This window comes from Actinia tenebrosa, unplaced genomic scaffold, assembly GCF_029948245.1.
Source record: "Actinia tenebrosa isolate PJP-AT-01 unplaced genomic scaffold, QUT_ActTen_1.0 PGA_scaffold14__42_contigs__length_11649687, whole genome shotgun sequence".
NCBI lineage: Eukaryota > Metazoa > Cnidaria > Anthozoa > Actiniaria > Actiniidae > Actinia > Actinia tenebrosa.
In genome coordinates, this window is record NW_028292574.1 from 4,413,127 (window position 1) to 4,431,270 (window position 18,144).

General features: G+C 36.1%; 3 protein-coding genes and 1 long non-coding RNA gene across 6 annotated transcripts; 3 read left to right on the top strand and 1 right to left on the bottom strand.

Annotated features, from left to right (window-relative positions):
* The first annotated feature begins 3,183 nt into the window (after nucleotides 1-3,183).
* LOC116289839 (uncharacterized) lies at nucleotides 3,184-7,378 on the top strand. Of its 2 annotated transcripts, XM_089029627.1 has the most exons (10): nucleotides 3,184-3,695; nucleotides 3,885-4,044; nucleotides 4,121-4,355; nucleotides 4,448-4,985; nucleotides 5,064-5,277; nucleotides 5,445-5,696; nucleotides 5,775-5,946; nucleotides 6,256-6,404; nucleotides 6,684-6,878; nucleotides 6,960-7,378. In XM_089029627.1, the coding sequence occupies exons 1-10, from the start codon at nucleotides 3,462-3,464 to the stop codon at nucleotides 7,073-7,075; spliced, it is 2,265 nt and encodes a 754-aa protein (XP_088885753.1). In that variant the 5' UTR covers nucleotides 3,184-3,461; the 3' UTR covers nucleotides 7,076-7,378. The 2 variants fall into 2 exon arrangements, with proteins under 2 accessions (XP_088885753.1, XP_088885752.1); XM_089029626.1 differs by having other exon boundaries at nucleotides 5,445-5,946.
* On the bottom strand, nucleotides 5,415-8,233 carry LOC116301222 (uncharacterized). Of its 2 annotated transcripts, XM_031710244.2 has the most exons (5): nucleotides 7,791-8,233; nucleotides 7,434-7,700; nucleotides 7,142-7,322; nucleotides 6,771-6,815; nucleotides 5,415-6,139 (listed from the first exon to the last, which is right to left on the bottom strand). In XM_031710244.2, the coding sequence occupies exons 1-5, from the start codon at nucleotides 8,003-8,005 to the stop codon at nucleotides 6,119-6,121; spliced, it is 729 nt and encodes a 242-aa protein (XP_031566104.2). In that variant the 5' UTR covers nucleotides 8,006-8,233; the 3' UTR covers nucleotides 5,415-6,118. The 2 variants fall into 2 exon arrangements, with proteins under 2 accessions (XP_031566104.2, XP_088885754.1); XM_089029628.1 differs by lacking the exon at nucleotides 6,771-6,815 and having other exon boundaries at nucleotides 7,791-8,230.
* Nucleotides 8,234-9,810: 1,577 nt separating this feature from the next.
* Nucleotides 9,811-13,296, top strand: LOC148911254 (uncharacterized). The gene is made up of 2 exons (XR_016119788.1): nucleotides 9,811-12,418; nucleotides 12,511-13,296. It is a non-coding gene; the product is annotated as an uncharacterized LOC148911254 (long non-coding RNA).
* A 712-nt stretch (nucleotides 13,297-14,008) lies between these two features.
* Nucleotides 14,009-18,025, top strand: LOC116305790 (double-stranded RNA-binding protein Staufen homolog 1). Its single transcript, XM_031715762.2, has 3 exons — nucleotides 14,009-14,103; nucleotides 14,527-14,899; nucleotides 15,759-18,025. Exons 2-3 carry the CDS (start codon nucleotides 14,561-14,563, stop codon nucleotides 16,104-16,106), a joined length of 687 nt encoding a protein of 228 aa, XP_031571622.2. The 5' UTR covers nucleotides 14,009-14,103; nucleotides 14,527-14,560; the 3' UTR covers nucleotides 16,107-18,025.
* Nucleotides 18,026-18,144: the final 119 nt, after the last annotated feature.

Below are 18,144 nucleotides of genomic sequence, written 5' to 3' on the forward strand. Positions count from 1 at the left end.
TGCAAGAAATGGCAGACTACACAGGTAGCCCAAGCACTAGAAAGTAAACCACAGGCAGCCCAGATACAACCAATATTTTAGGTGTACGTGGGGCGTATTTGTGTTATAGAGCGGCTTTCGTATGAGTGGGAAATGTGTCAAGTTGTATCCTTATTAGGCATAATTAATTAATTAACTGATTAAGATGGCGCGTTAAAAACTTCAAAGGAAATTAATTAATAAACAAACAAGTTTTGAGACTTGTGTCATTTGGGGCCGAAATCACACATTGATAATATATGATAATAAAGAAATACAAAAAAAAAAAAAAAAAAAAAAAAAAAAAAAAAGAAAAAAAAAAAGGAAAAAAGAAAAAACCTAAGATAGTGTTGGAGAGTTTTGTTCCTGTAGCTGTTAGGTTCTGGGTGTGTTTATTTTAGCTTACTGATTAAATAAAAGACTTATCTTTTGACGTAAGGAATATACGGCCACGCCTAGCCACTCCTTTCAATCGATTTTTTGGCTGCTTTTATATGTTATGTTGCGCACAACCCCCTTTTTGGACGGGGAAGGGGACGGGGAAGGACGGGGAAGGACGGGGAACATTAATTATTCATCACATATTAGCATAAAACGACGGGTAGGTATTGTTTCGGGTTACCATGACGACCAATTGACGTCATGAGTCTATTGTTAGGCAAGAGTTTTGGACGAGTAGGACGAGCACATCCATTGTTTATTAAATCGTTACCATTAAATGACGAGCAGACTATTGTTTATTAAATCGTTACCATAAAATGACGAGCAGAGTATTGTTAGACAAGATTGGACAGGTCTTTTGTTTACCAATCCAATTTATAGAGCGCGGGGATTTTGAATTTTTTATTCCAAAACTCAAGCAAGCAAACAAGACCTAAAAAATTTACTTTTGAGAAACGCAATGGCTACGTTATTCAAGTTAGGATCTCGAGGGCATCATGCTACCGTCAATGAATTCAAAGGACAGATCCTGATCCACATCCGAAAATACACTGATTTTCATGACGCGGAAAAGGTTCCAACAAAGTATGGAGTATCTCTTTCCATTCAAGAGTTTGAAGATTTGAAAAGAGTCATCACGGACTTGAGTGAGATGGTCAACGTTATGGCAGAAACCAGTCCTATATCCACCCAACCCGGAGATCAAACAAGAATTCAGAACCAACAAGTAATTGATCCACGAGCTACGAACCCTAAGTCAAAAGGTTTCGCTAAAAGACAGCAAGGAGGCAAAGAAAATGAACATCCCAAAGAAAATACAGAAATCAAACAAGCTTTTTAAATCCGATAGCATGCGTGGAACTACTTTCAGTCTATTTTAGTTTTAGATGTAATTACTCATGTGTAATGAAAATAAATGTTTTTTGAAACAATCTTATGTGTTGAGCAAATCCTTGATAACATCCTTCCATAATTCTTTTAAAAACAAACACCAAGCCTGCATGTCGTTTTATGAATTATAATTTAGTGACTATTGTGTCGAAGACTCATAAACCACAATTAAACAATAAGACCTACGAAGTTCTACCTAATTATTCAAATAAGAAGGAAAACGTTGAGGTGTAAAATCTTTATTTATAAACTAACATAAAAATACAATGTTCATTCTTCATCGCTACTTAAATTAAAAGTTTCTTGATTGTTACTTCTGGGTGATTGGTGATGTATAGTCTTACAACCATGGCAGCGTGTAAGCACGCTTTTGAGCGTTTTTCTATTGACTGCGAATAAATGTTCACAAATACTACAGAGTGTTGAACTACTAATACCATGTCATATTATACACCTGGACTGCAAGTATACCACACTAATACCATGTCATATTATAGACCTGGACTGCAAGTATACCACACTAATACAATGTCATGTTATACAACTGGACTGCAAGTATACCACACTGATACCATGTCATATTATACACCTGGACTGCAAGTATACCACACTAATACTATGTCATATTATACACCTGGACTGCAAGTATACCACACTAATACTATGCAAGTGTAGATCGCGATTCAACTGCAGATTTGTTGCATGCAACAAGTTTGGGGTAGACACACGCTGCAACAGTCCGGTTTCGTGCAATGTTGTATGCAATGTTGCACAGCCGTGTGTCATTACCTTTTACGTCTTTTCCTAGTTTTATTAGAGAATTGCATTAATTAAAGGGGGACTAGCACGAAAATTGGTCAAATTTTCAAAACTCTTCAAAAAGTCGCTCTTATGATTAATATTACTTACATAAATATTTCCTGAGCATTTTTTTTACATATTCCCGCAAGAAGTCCGTTAAATTTTCGTTTTTCTTCGTGGCCGCCATTAATCAGTTGTCGCTTCTCTGTTCTCTCGGGGGAGTCTGGGTCGAGCGGATATGACGTCACTTACTCAACCCAAACAAACCAACGTGAGAAATTTGCTAAGGAAATACATGTGAAGTACGGGTAGCGCGCCGGTAATTCGGAGCTTTATCTGTAATTATTTCCTCAAAAATTAAAAACTATTAAGAATGCCATCTAATCGTTGTGTGGTTCAGGGATGCAGTAATAAATCTGATCCAAAAAATGGCATTTCAGTGCATTCTTCGCCGATTAACAAGCTGGAACGCGCGAAGTGGAAGCGTTTTGTCACGACGCACCGCATTAACTTCGAGCCTGAAAATCGTTTCACTGTGTGCTCTGAGCATTTTGAGGATAGCTGCTTTGAAAGAGCAGTGCATGTTGAAGACTCAAAGAGAATACTAAAGCCGGGATCTGTACCAACTCTTTGGAAGCCCGAAATCAACAGTCAGGACGAACTTATCAGTGACAGAAGCCGCCGACAGGTGAGTAGCACAAACTTCTCTACGCTTTAGCCAAAAAAATTATAATACTCTTAAGATTTTAGGTAGGTAGTGGTGAGAATTCAAAATTGCAATTACTATCATAACTTTCTAGGATCAGCAGTACTCTTGCTTGCTTTTTAATAACCTTTATATTCATCTGCGTGAAAATTTCGCGGCGCGCCGACATATTAAAGCGACCAGATTGCGCCAACATCATGCATTGTTTATTGATCAATGAGTCGTAATATTTCAATCAATAGATTACAAACCAAGATTTGCGCTCTTTAACTTTAATTTCCTGAAATCCGTAAATTAGAAAAAATGCTTTAGAACAATTTGGCGTTTATGTTGTGTTTACCGCAACAAAAGTCATTTATTTCAACTCTGTTATGAATATCAGCTGACAGTAATGTGCGAAAATCTATCAAATAAGATATGTTCTGATTTGCTTGAATTACATTGAAATAGTAAGTCATCTCAAAAACACTATATGAACGGATATGGATAAACAATTATGTAAAGCGAAAAAACCCATCCTACTACCGTAAAATATATAGCCGGCCGATGTCGAATAATCATCATCTAAAAAGGCCATGTATCTTTTCCACAGATAATACGAGACATGGCAATCAACAAGTCGACGAACGATGATTCAAATACGATCGATAATGCGACTGGAGATACGACTGAAAATACGATGATTCAGATAAATGTTTCGGAAAATGACGAGGTTATCGACGAGTCTGGTGACAGTGTTAATATCTTAGTAATGGATACTGTGGAATCATCTGTGAAAGTGGAAATCCCAGGTACTTCCACCTGCAACGAAGATTTCCAAGAACAAACCCTGGAAAAAGTAAGTATAATTGGCGTTAATGTGTTTTTCAAAGGGTATTCTAGGGCCAATTATTAGTCAGGGGCCTGCAGAACTAGTGACAGTGTAACCTTATACAACAAACATTTAGTTCAAAGAAACACTTTTTTCATTTGCATTCAAGCAAGTCACAGTTTTTTATTCAAAATTTTCAAATTGTAAATTTATCAGGATCAAGCTGCAAAGTATGGAGAAATCGAAGAAAAGCTAAAACTCTCCAAGAGAAAGGTGAAAAGCTTGCAAACAAAAATCCGCAGGATGGAAAAAAAAGAAGAAGAGCTACTTGGTGCTTTAGGAGAGAAAGTAAAAAAAGGGCAAATGATCACTACAAGTAAGGATGCTGTTATCAAATTAAAAATTAAATAATATCATTCACTGTTTCAGTAATAAAAGTATATTGATTCTAGGTACTCAGACATATTACTATGACTTCGATAATACTGCCAACGACAATGAAGAAAGGGCCGATGTAGACTGGGAACTCGATCCAGAGCATGAAGACCAAATAAATGGCATGGGAGTCGAGGGAGAAGAGCAGCCCCAATTGGAAGATGAGGAAATGGTCAATCCCGAAGAAAATGAAAAAAAGTATTTAGAATTGGCAGATGATGATGAAACTAAAGAACAAAATGTTAACTTTAGGTATGCTTGTTTTTATTCACAATGTCAAATGAGCTAACAAAATATTATAGTACATTGTACCATTGACATCTGAAAATACTTATTTTAACCAGGTTGGATATTGATGGCAAGAATCCCCGTGAAGAGCCAAAAGCAATAGTGTTCTTGTCAAGACTTCTAATCCTGTTCCAGGTTTGTCGGTCTTGCTTAAGCTCCAAGCAAAAGGTTGAGATCAACCAGTCTGGGACATATATTGCTGTGACAGCCAAATGTGAAAATTGCAACCAAGTATTTTCATGGGGAAGCCAACCAAAACTACTTGGGAAGTTTCCAGCTGGCAACCTATTACTCAGCCTTGCAGTATTGTGTGCTGGTGCCTCTATAAGGAAAATACTTCTGGTGTTTAAACATATGAATGTGTTGGCATTCCATGAGGCCACTTACTACTACCATCAGCGTCGTTTACTAATACCTACGATTGTTACATTCTGGCGGTCTTACAAACAAAACATTATAGATAAGCTTGCAGGAAAAGAAGTTGAATTGGCTGGGGATGGAAGACATGACAGCATGGGTCACTCTGCCAAGTTCTGTACTTATTCAATCTTCTGCTGTACTATTGGTCTTATTATTGATGTAATCCTTGTCCAGGTACTATTTAGAATTTTAAATGCACATTAAAGTTTTCTCTTAAATTAATTTGTTTTTAAATTAATTATATATTTTCAGTCCAATGAAGCCGGTAGCAGTACTGCAATGGAATTTCTTGGTCACCAAAGAGCCTTTGCTTACTTGTTAACAACTGGTTTGATAATCAAGTCATTCATTTCTGATCGCCATAAATCGATTGCAAAGTGGATGAGAGAGGAATGCCCAAAAAAGTGTAGAGAGGTTGGGAAACCTGTGATAAACCATTTCTTTGATTTATGGCATGTAGCAAAAAGTAAGTAAATAAATTTATTAAGTAGGTTTTTTCACACACAGAATGGTTGGATAAGCCCATATTAAGGCACTGTAATCTGGGAAAGCCAAAATAAATATAAACTGGAATGTTAAAAGTTATCCACATGCAATGCCATGTTTTCAGTTAATATTTTCTTTATTTTATAGAAATTCAGAAGATACTCAACAAGTTAAGCAAGGAAAAAACATGTGAGATAATTGGACGATGGTCAAAAGCATGCGTAAGGCATTTCTACTGGTCAGTTATTTCTACGAAGGAACTACTAGGTGAAGTGAAACTTGCAAAGTTTCAAGCTTTTTTCTGCCATGTGGTTAATAAACACAAGGAACTTCCAAATAAATTATTTAATGCCTGCCATCATGGTCCAGTCATTCAAGAAAAAGTTTGGATGACCAGAGGTAATGAAAATATTGCTATTCATTGTTATTCTTTAAAAGTTATTTCAAGAAATAATTTTAAGTTTATACCTATTTCAGGTTCAGAGGCATATGAAAAACTAGTAGAGGCATTAAGTAAGACTGCTCTAATTAAAGCGATCAAGAAAACGTCATCAAATGGACAGACAAGTTGCCTAGAAGGCTATCATTCTGTAATAAACCATTTTGCACCAAAAATGCTAGCCTTCTCTTATCTTGGAATGCTTAGCAGGTAGGAACAACAAATATGTGTAATACACAATAGTTAGCTTGTAATGGTGTTTTAACAAAAAAACATCCAACAAGTAAAATAATATAGTACATACATGAAACATACTGAGAAATGATACACAAGCTATAAAACATCACATAGTAAATACTTTAATTAACAAGTAGAGCTCATCCTAGTCTTCATCTGTCATGTCCTTAGAAAAAGAAAAGAAAACATTAATTTAGTTAGTGACAATAATAAGAAAGTAATAACTCATATCATTATCATACCATCATTATTGTACTAACTCAAGCTCTGTTTGCATAACAGAACCATTTTAGCAGCACTTCATTTCAATTATAATTTGAATCGAGAGTCAAAAATTGATGACCATGGGGAACCTCGCCTACGAGTGCATTATGCAAAGCATAAGTATGGGGAAGCCACAGTAAAGGAAGCGAAAACACCACAGAATTATGGTATGTTCAATTCACTCAGACATATTTGAACTATTTCTTATGGAAATAATTGCCTATATATGCTGCACCTTTTTCACTGCTAAGGCTGTATTCATTATGTATGCCAGCGGTGGGAGGTGAATTGTTTCCCAATATAGTGTAAAATCTCATGCTTCACTATATCACTATCAGACAGAGAAGAATGTGAAGTCTATCCAGTGTACAAACAAAACATAATTCAGATCCCCCATACATAATTGATATTCAGCCAAATAAAGCAAATATCACTTGATTTTACAGATTATGTCTGTGACATTTATAAAATGCTAGTGGAAACACCACGAAATGACCTGAAGCAGGTTGACATAGAGCTTAAAGAAAGTATACCTGAACCAGTGTGCTCTGCCTTGGATAAAGAGTCACATTCGGATGCTATCACCAAGCATAAGAAGAGAAAGTCAATGGAAATTACAATAGTACCACCTACATGTACAGGTATTTATAGCTACTCTAGGCACTAGTTTCTTATTGAGGGAACAAAATTGATAGAATCACAACAATTTTGTTTTTCTTTAGAACAAGAATTACAGCAAGGATCAGCCAGGGGATCAAATAAAAGAAAAGCGCCTACGTGCCGAACATGTGGAGCCCCCAGAAAGGGACATAAGAGAGGACAGTGCCAAACTGACTAGTAGTTTACTCTCTGAAGTTTATTCTTAGTTTTTACTATGTTGTAAGCAATAGTTATCATACTATACCTCTGAATCGTTCTGTTCCTCTTCATCTTCTTCTTGGAAGCCTTTATATTCTCCATCTTCAGAGGGAAATCGAGCTCTAATAGCGCTGTACGCACAGCATGGTAGGGGAAGCCGCTTTGAATTTCCAAGATATTCCCAAACCAGTCGGGTGAACTGCCGATATGATACGGATCTCAGAAACCTATGTGAATATTATATTTTTTTAAGCATTAAAGAGTAAATCAATCGATTACCGGAGACGTGTACGAAATCATAAATAAATAAACACAAAATTGACTTGATTAGCACTTACTGAGACTTAGTAGCACGTCCTTGTTCATAAAAGGAAGTATAACGCTGATTCTTGCGCGTTCTCAACCCTACAGCAGCGATTTCCAGTACCCACTCATCGAGGCAGCCAGGACTAAAACCAGGGTGAGCGGTGATACACGAAGGAGGCTCTCCAGGACCTTCTTCGACCAACTGATTCAGTTTTTCCTGGCATTGGTCAATATCGGCGCAGCAAAAACACTCCTCTGGCTTTGTGACGAGGTCCAAGGAACAACGAGTACACTTGCACCTACAATGGCAATAGAAACTAAGTTAGTAAGTTTTGAGAATGTAGAATACTATAAATTGCTATCTACAATATGGAAACTTTCTGACATACCATGAGCGAACTTCCACCTCTTCTTCAAAGCGTTTGTTCAACATAGTAAGTTGCTCTTCTTCTTCGGCTACTTCACGTTGATATTGCAGGCTTTCTTCTTGAGTAGCCACCGGCTCAAAGTCTTCAGCACCAGTGGAAGTAAATAATTCTTCTAGGTCTGAGCCAGAACTCTCAGAAACGTTGGAAGAACTCGAAGAATAGGTCTCATCCGCCATGTTATCTACTAAATTTTACTAGTTTACGAGACGCTTGTTGAGTAAGTGACGTCACAAGAAGAAACCGCTGACGCAAACTTGCGGGCTCGGCAGGCGACAACGAAGCAATGGCGACCAGCGATTTTTCATGAGTTTTAAGTCGAAAATTTAACCGTTTTCTTTCTAAATCGACGAAATTTCCGTGAAATAAGAAAAATCAGGTTATATATCACCACCTGGGTTGAAGAAATTGGCTTTTAAAATTGACCAATTTTCGTACTAGTCCCCCTTTAACAATTGGTATATGTAAGAGTTAAGGTATATTCTTAAATCCTTAATGGGATGGATTTTACCACCTGCCATCATTTATAATTAATGATAATTATTACTGTTAAGATTGCATGTGTTAGGCAATATTAAAAAAAAAAGACACACACACACACAAAAACTACAGGATGTATTTAGTGTTTTGAAATCCCCTATCTAGTAGCCGTTCATTTAGCAATTCTAATTCATATGTATGTTTATCGAACCCATTTCATATACAGAATTATTCGTACCCGTTTATTAAAAAGTAATACATGTTTTTCCAATCTGTATAGTGAGCGCCAGGTTTTTGCCGCGAATTGTCCAATCGTAGTACCCAATCCCTCGGGGTTGGGAGGTAGGTGTCAGTATTGGTGTAACAGTGACGAGCGGGTTGATACTTTGATGCTCGTAAAACTCTTACGTTTTTATGGCAAAAGTGGAACAAATGACACGGTTGAAATCCGTTTCACTTGCTCTTTTAAAATTTGGTAGTTTTAATGTGAAATTCCAAAATTGTGGAAATTCCAAATCCGGATTTACTACTTGGATTGGACTTTTTTTTAGGTGGAATGTGGGATCGAAATAAAATTTTACTTCAGTTTATGAACTCAAAATCATGATAAAAAGTATTACATTACTTCAAGAATTGCTTTATCGCAGTTATTTTGAGAAATTCTAGTAAAACATGGCTTTAATGAGAAAGAAACAGTTCAGGGTGAACAGCGAGATACTGTGAATTTATCATAGTATTCCACTTATTGTGGCATTTCTTTTCATCATTATTACTACTAGAAAGCTAAAAAGATATGTTAGAAAAAGATATGCTCAGTACTCGCTTGTGGCCTCTTTCACCCTGAGTGTTGCGATGTTCGTAAAACACGCACTCTTTCACACCATAGTTAATGGAGCGGAATGGTTGGGAAATGTTTTTGTTCGACTTTATCCATTGTTATATGACGTTGGCGGTGCACAGTGAAGGAAATGTTTCTCCATTTGTTCATAGTATTCGGGAATATAGGAGTTTTTAACCCTAAAAAACGTTTTAAAATACTTATTATTTGTTACTTAATCCTATATGATTAATACTAATTATTTATTGAAAAGGAAATTGCCTTTTTTCATGCTTTCTTATTTATCATCTAGAAACTTAACTGTGTCTGCGCGGAAATATTTATCCGCATAGCTTGTGTTCATCGAATGAAAGTTTTCACTTTCAAAATGTTCACACATGAAAATAATAAGGAAATAAGTATTTTCAGCCATACTTGCTTTGGTCCATTGTGCACCGTCAGTATCACGTGATGGTACGGTTCAACATCAAACGCAAAACAATAGCTTTGTTCTATGGAGTTTCCAAACCATTCCGCTCCATTAACTATGTTCACACGCTTGTGAGGGACGCCTTCTGACTTTTGGAAATATCAATAATTTTGTTAATCCAGTCAAATTCTATTTTCTTTTATAACATTTTAACAGGATTTCCTTAGATACTCTGATTTAGAAAATTCTCTGCAAATAGCAGCGTCCCTGTGAAGTGTGTGAAGGAGTACGAGGTAGGGGAGGTTTGCGAAGATCACAACACACAAAAGGACACTTTTGATTTACTAGGGAAAAATTCAGTCGATTTCATAAATTTCATTTCTCTTACGCTATGTCGATGGCCGAAGTATCTATCAATAGGAAATTTGAGGAGGAAATAAACATGAATACACAAGAGTGGCGATCAGTATATACGGTAGGTATATCGTATATTGAACCAGGAAGTTGCGGGTTCCCTAATTTTTATCATCATATAGGACCGTGAGGGACTTGATTCGAATCGAAATATGCTAATCATTTGACAAAAAGGCCGTCGAAGCTTGTGAACGAGTGCTAACCCCAGAAGGTGAACTTCTTGCCAAAAATATGAATATTTTTGCCGACGAACACCTTTTTCTTTACGATTACTATTGAAACCATCATTGGAGCCTTTATTTTATCGAGATTTATCAGGCTTTATCCGAGCTATCACTTGTGAATCGACTCCAAAGACAAAATGGCGAAAATACCAAGCATCTTTCTTCTCGTGTTTACAAACTTCCATTGAAAATCTGTTCGTGGTTTTTGGAGTTTGAAGAACTAAGAATTGGTGATATTGCGTCTGTATTTACGCTTAATGCTGTATTTAAGTGGCTGGGACATTTTTGAAGCTCTTTCAGTGAAGATATTCGTTCATTTGGTTGACTTTGTGTTTGCTCCATATTTGATGACAACAGCGCTTGTTTTCATGAAGAAACGCCTAACACCAAGAAGCTATTGTGTCGTTACCCTTTCTACATCATAGAAAGAATATCATTTATCCTGTCTTAGTGTGCTTCAGTCTAAATAACATCTAACAAGTCTATCCAACAAGAGGGAGAAGAACTTGGAACTCCAGTTTTTCCTTTCTCCACTTGAAGAGAAGTCTACTGATGCTTTGACAGATCCATCCACCCTATTATTGTTATTCCAGTAGTATCTAAAATTTATCTTTCACTTCGTAATAATATAATGATAGACATTCTTCAGAAATATAGTTCAATTTATAAATGTAAGTCTAAAAATAAAATATATAAAAATAAAAAACAATATTAGTGCTCAGACTTTTCCAGTAACAGAAATAAACCTGTATTAAAATCAGTTTTTGTTCAAACTTTTTTGTTGGATTTAGTTGCAAGTTTTTAATTTTTTTTGTATATCAGCTACATCCATAAACTTTCAGCTTACTCAGCTTACTCTTGCTACTTAAAACATGCATATTAACAAAAATATATTTAAATATTATACTTAATAGTATAAAGATTATATCGAATGTCTAAACTATATGAATATAAGAATTAATATGACAGTACAATAAATCTATAATTTCAAATCTAACTGATAATGTTCTTAAAGGTGTAAACTATGAAATCAAAAAGCTAGGGTAGATTTTGGAGTAAAACTCAGTTCTTACCTCAGAGAAAATAAGACATAATCTATCATTATTAACTGAGAATATTCACTACACTGTTTGTGTGAGATTATAAATTGAAATAAATATGTTCATATAGAGCGCTTTTACATGACATCATAGAGGCCATGTCGTTGTGCCAAAACAATACATGTTCTATCTATTGAATTTAATTTTTAAGCAAAAATTGTGCAAAAAGTTTCTATTGTTTGGTACACCAACATTGCTGCCTTGTCACGTGAGTGAAAACACTCTATAGGGATCACCACATAACAATTCAACCATAAACATGATCAACCTCTATCCTAATTTTTCTGTCCAAGGAAGGTATGCCTTACTGATTGTCTAACAGTTGGTGAATATTTACAGTGCGACCACTCCAACCAAAGCCACCTCAACAAATTTTATTACAAATTATCAAATGGTGTTTGAGTTTTTAGACAACAGATAATTGGCAAATTTTGAACTTAAACATTCTTCCGTTGTTCCGGCCTGCAAAACTAAATGATGAATGAGAGCTTTTAATATATTTTCTTCACAAATTAGTGATTTGTGTCACCAAAAATATAGAAAAATAGTAAAGTATGACTTCAAATACAACAGAAAAGGAAATTAGAAACCATATAAAACACAGTCTTTATGATTACACTTTGTTTCTTCCAGACAATGATATTATCAGGTTGACACTGTTAGATCTTATCACCACGTTGCTATGCGACAGCACGTTTATATTCGACAACATAGGTGCCGGCAGTCTTCTAAACCGTGTAAACCCATGGATATTTGTCCAATTTGTAGCTATTATATTGTTCAGATTCCCACTTTTGATTGGCTAATTTGTAGAATATTTGTTTGGGTTGCCTTGGTTGGTGTAGTTTTACTGTAATCTAAGTCACCTCTGTGGGCTGAGATGGAGTTTGTATGGCGCTTTTAAGTTTGGGCATTTATTCTGTCACTGACTCCAAGCATTTTGCTTCCTTTCCTTCTCTCTCTCTCTCTCTCTCTCTCCCACTATTACCCATCACACTGATCTTAGCTGAATCAAACTGGTTAGAGCTATTCTCCGGGCAATACATGGACTATATAGCAAGCTGCCAGAGTTGGCCAAGCGTGCTTTTAGTTCATCGCTGTTGCACTGCATCATCTTATTCTTAGTGGTGAGTAGTGATAACAGTTAGCTCCATCATATCCTATTGAAATAATATTTATTAATTCTTTTGTTAATTTTCTAATTAATTCTTTTGTTAAGGTTAATTAACATTCTAATATCAGAAAGTTCGCATCTCAACAAACCTGGTTTGATTCCTGCATATACTGGACAAAGAGTGCGTGCAGTTGTGAAGTGCTTTCGTTGTGAAAAAGCCCGGTGCGTCTATGCCACAAAACCATTAACATCGACCTGTAATTCCTTGTTAAACGAAGTTATAGAAACTCGAGTTTATTCGTGTGGAACACCTTTGCTGGAAGTTGGACATCAGTTGGAAGGTAAAGTTTACACCAAACCCTTGGCTTGTGGAAATAGCGTCGAACGGGCTTTTTACTGCAGTCGTTTTGGCGCCGGAGATGTTTGTTCACGGTGTGGTAAGAAAGAAAAGACAGGGATCAATAATGAAGTAAAAAGGAAAAGGCTTGGACTTGTGCTACCAGTCTGTACTCGCTGTAAATCATTGGAAACTATTATGAAATAATTTCATCATCATTCTTTAGTTATATTTTTTTCTAAAAATATCTTTAATTACATAGTGCAAAAATTTTGGTCAAAAATTTGGCAATATTTAATTTCGACTTTCTCTCCTTCATCTGACTCTGAGTACGGTAGAAATATTATTCCAATTTCTCTGTGTCCGAGACTTTAGATATGGGGATTTAATTCTAATTTTTTACTTGAAAAAGATACATTTTAATTGACCAGTGTCTTAGAATATAATGCGCCAGCATCTTGATGAGCTGATTATATAAACTATGAACTTAGGATACATGAGATTTGTTAATATTGTTGCAATTGAAATAAATGGAATTTAATGTATGTATGAAACTGAGATTTAAGTCACTGTAGTTATCCTGGGAAATCCAGGGGTCGTGAAACATCCCCCGCACCCGTTACATGGAGTGATGATTATAAAATATGATTTAAAAAAAAAATTTTATCCCCCAACTTATGATATAATGAAAAACTTTCCACATACAGATATATCGATAAGATGGCAGGTCCAGACATTAAAAACCAATTTAGTGCCTTACCCTAAGAATACTAGAAAGCGTATCCTATAATAAATTTACGTAAAGTAATAGCAATCAAAAAAGGCGAAAAAATATGCTAGTTTGGCGTCATCGCAAATAAAATATATCAAGCAGAGGAGAGGTGCTTGAAATTTCTCTACAAATCTAGAATGCTTTAAATAGATAAGCAGTCGTTTTCGTTGAGAAATCTTAGAAAATCAGAAACTGGCGGGCCCGAATGCGTGCGGCTGACAGTCGATTTTTTCCAAGTGCCACGGAAGAATCGATTTTATTCTATGCCGAGAAAAGACAGATGCATGACTACATATCAGTACTATAGAATCAAAATAATTTATTTATATTCATTGTAAATATTGAGGAATAAAGTGAAGCTTGAAACTTTCAGTTTCCTTCCCTGTCCTGTCCTCTTCTAACTCGCTTCTCCTGTCTCTCTACAATTCTCTTTGGACTCCCTGTGGATTTTTTTAAAACATCAGATGTCTACATTGGGCTCCCTGTGGTTAAGACTAAAACAAGATGGCGGCCGGCTGGTCTTCAAACTCAAACACAGTTCAAAGATAATGGATTTTCCGTTCAGTTCGTTTTAAAAGTTCTCCGCAAGGTATGAAAAACACTTAAGTGATTATTAGGGTTTAACAGTGGCAATAGTGTAATAGTATTTTTTGTACTTTACATTCGAGTACATCTTTTTGGCATGTGATGTCACACGTGCTGGGAAACATTGCAAAATTTTTATTAAGCTTCATTTTTTACACAAAAACATAGTTAATTTATCATCCTAATTTGCTTATTACCATTACATTTATTTACATTTACCAAATTACAAGCACGCCCTCTCTTCGAGGCAAAAGTGCTCGAATTAAAATGATATAAGTAAATCTTGGCTGAATATTAAACCCAAATATCTCGGCTTTTTCTTATTATTTTGAGATGTAAAGTACGGCATAGCCCTTCCTTTTAACATCATGATCAACCCCGGGTGATCAATTGTCAATGTTTTAATCATAATTTTGAATTTTTTAAGGTATCTTTCAAGTGCTTTCGTTTCAAGCTCCAAAATGTCTGGTCCTCCAACAACCTTGGCACAGCAGTGTACAACAAGTACTGATACACCAGCTGAACCATCCGTGATTGGACCAATGCCACCAGTAAACCCATCACCCAAGAGCCCAATTAGTGAACTGATGGAGATTTGCATGCGTATGGGAATTGATGTTACATTCACTGTGATTTCGGAGATTGGACCCCCACATAACAAAGAATTTGTGATTTCCTGTTCAGCTGGGAATATAATTGGACAAGGAAAGGAGTACAATAAGAAGAAAGCTAAACATCTAGCCGCTGCAGACGCATTGAAAAAGCTGCAAGAATCAGAGGAATATAAGAACTATTTGTTTGTAAGTAAATATTATACAATTATTGGATGAGCTTGAGCATGACATAGTAAATTTTCATGACCAAGACCGTGTTATCTAGTGTCAAAGCTTATAGACCTGATGCAGATAAAACAGCCAAGGTTATTTAAATTCTATCAGATACATAGTTTCAATTCTTCTATCATACTGCTCGTTTGATCATGTTCAACATCTTAATTTGCACATTATAAATAATAATAATAATAATTATTAGTAAGTTCACACAGTGTGCCCCTACCCCCCCCCCCCTCCCCCCCAAAAAACAGCATTTTTTTGTGGGTGATGTCGCACTGTGTGTCAGAACCTTAAGAGTACTCAGGTATGCATACAGTAGTTTCTTCTCCTAACATTGCATCATACAAGGCCAAACTGATGGAACCACAAAATAGATATAATTGGTGCCCTCTACTTATTTTATCCTTAGAATAACTAATATAAATCTGGTCTGGCTTTCTGATTGGCTGGAGGCAAGTGCTTTAGGATACAAAACTGCACAGGCACACACGGTTTCATTTCAGATGTTTCATTCCTAATGTTTGTTTTATAAAAGAAATTAAAAACTTGCATGCTGTGCTGTGTACAGTTATAATGCGCACAGAGTATTGCAGAACACTTGCATGCTTCATAACTGCACACAGCTTCAATGCCCATTAATATTTGAAATAAAATTAAAAAATTAATTTGAATTAGCATTGGCTCCACAGAATGGCTCTTCTTCCACTGGATTCCAAATGGATTCTAAAAGTTGATTTTTTTCGAGGGAGGAAAAACCAGAGAAAAACCTTTAAAGCACAGGAGAAAACATTTTCTATTAATATTATTATATTTTATTATCCAACAGAACCGAAGTACCAAAGCAGCAGCACCATCTCACTACAATGTAGTAGGCCGACTCCAAGAAGCTATTGCTAAAAAAGGCTTACAACTTCCCCAGTATGAATTTGATCAACCAATCGGACCACCACACAAGCGGCAATTTGTCACCAAGGTCCAAGTGGGTAATCTAACTGCTTCTGGTTCAGGAAGAAGCAAGAAAGAGGCTAAAAGGTCTGCAGCAGCAGCCATGCTTGATAATCTTAATTGCAGTAACTTATCATTGCATGTACCGGCAAAGAAGATTGCATTCAAACCTGCATCTAGTGCTATTGACCCAACACCTATTCTCTTTAAAAGTGGAGGAACATTGTAACCCCTAAACTACATCCTAGAAACCCTGACTTTATTGCCCTATTTCACTATGACGTCACATCAAAACAATCTACATGTATCATTTAAATGCAAAGGATCATGGTCGTTGGAGAGGGTCAAATCAACGCAAATTCACTGAAAATTATTCTAAAACCCGTATCAATCCACGAAGAAAAGTAGAATAGCCAGCAAACACTCAGGATATTTTTTAGTACATATTGACACATATTATATCTGAAAACCAGGCCATTTTAGATTAAACTGTTTTGCTAGGAGCAAATTTTGTTGAATTTTCTATTGGATTTGGTAATTCTATCCCACACATAAACAAACAGTGACGTCATAGTGAAATAGGGCAATTGGGAACGCTTGTAAATGAATACATCCAAGAGACCTTGGCTAAAACCAAAGTAATGTGACGTTAGGCCTGCAATAAGTTTACTAACTTTCAATATTACATTTTGCAAGCAGTTCCATACAGGAAGTGCTTGATCAATCAAAGAAATATTTCATCCCAAGGAATCATAAATGTGCGCAGTAGCAAGGTTTGAAGGAAAATAATTGAAGGAAAACATATGAAATCTGTAGAAACTTAAGTCTCGCAGGGAATGTTTTTCGTACACTTCAAAAAGCATTAGCGTTATATAATTCACGCTCAAGAAATGAAATTTTGCTTTGTAATTTTTCTTAGCTTGCCATTTTAAAGTTTAGTTTTTATATGCCTTCAGGAAGGTACATCATGTTTTTTTCCATGGCTAATTAAAGTAGTAATTATACAGCTTCTCATTAATCCCATATTGGTAACTGTCCAATTATTTTCTTAATTGGACAGGTCTTGTTGATATGGGATTAATTAGGCAGCTATATAATTAATAGGTAATGGGAAAATGCGAAAAATTCCTCTGACTGACAAATTGGACTCGGACTACAGCCTCATCCAATTTTGTCAGTCCTCGCAATTTTCCTCGTCCAATTATTTCTTAATTGGACAGCATGGGATCCTATTACATATACAAATCAAAAAAACTTTGAGAAAGTCCAAAGTATGATCTCCTGAAAAAATGTCATTCAAAGAGACCCCGTGATTTGGCATGATTTTGCTATAAGGTAATTATATTGGTGGTGTGTGTCCCGATTTAAATAAAATGACAAAAAATGTGGCAGCCATGTTGGTTGACAAGACATAAGACACCAAGACCAAATCTTTTGTTCAAGTCAACCAACATGGCGGCTATGACGTCACATGCACAAGGACAATAGACATGGCTGCCATGTTGGATGACATGACAAAAGAAATCAAACCACATCTTTTGTTAAACTCATCCAAAATGGCGGCTATGACGTCACATGCACAAGGACAAAAGACGTGGCTGCCATGTTGGATGACATAACAAAAGAAACCAAGACCACATCTTTTGTTCAAGCCAACCAACATGGCGGCTATGACGTCACATGCAAAAGGACAAAAGACATGGCCGCCATTTTGGTTGACATAACAAAAGAAACCAAGACCAAATCTTTTGTTCAAGTCATCCAACATGGCGGCTATGACGTTACATTCACGACCCTTACTATACACTTATTTCAATAAAGTTAGTCACCTGAAAAGCTATAAAGCTGAGGCCGACAAGGATTATGGGTAAATTCATTTTACACGTTCAACCGCTTGATAACTGTTGATGGACTTGCGAATCTTCTACCGGTTACAGTCTCACCTCTACTGAGCATCATCGAGCTGCAGTTTGTATGAAGAAAGATGTACTTGTTGGAAATGAATTGTCTCCCATGATCCTCAGTGATCTCAGCTTTCTAGGTTTTTAGTGACTAACTTTATTGAAATGAGTATATATAGACTTTAATAGGATAGGGATATAAAATCGTCCATAAAATAAAAAATGCATTAAAATCTACTTCGGTCTCTTTTTGTACCTTTGTTAATGTTCCGAAGTTTCGGCGGAATCAGAGGCCTTTCATTAGGTAAATGATACTGAATGAATGATTACGATCATAAAACGCCTGATTTCGCTAGACAAACTGAA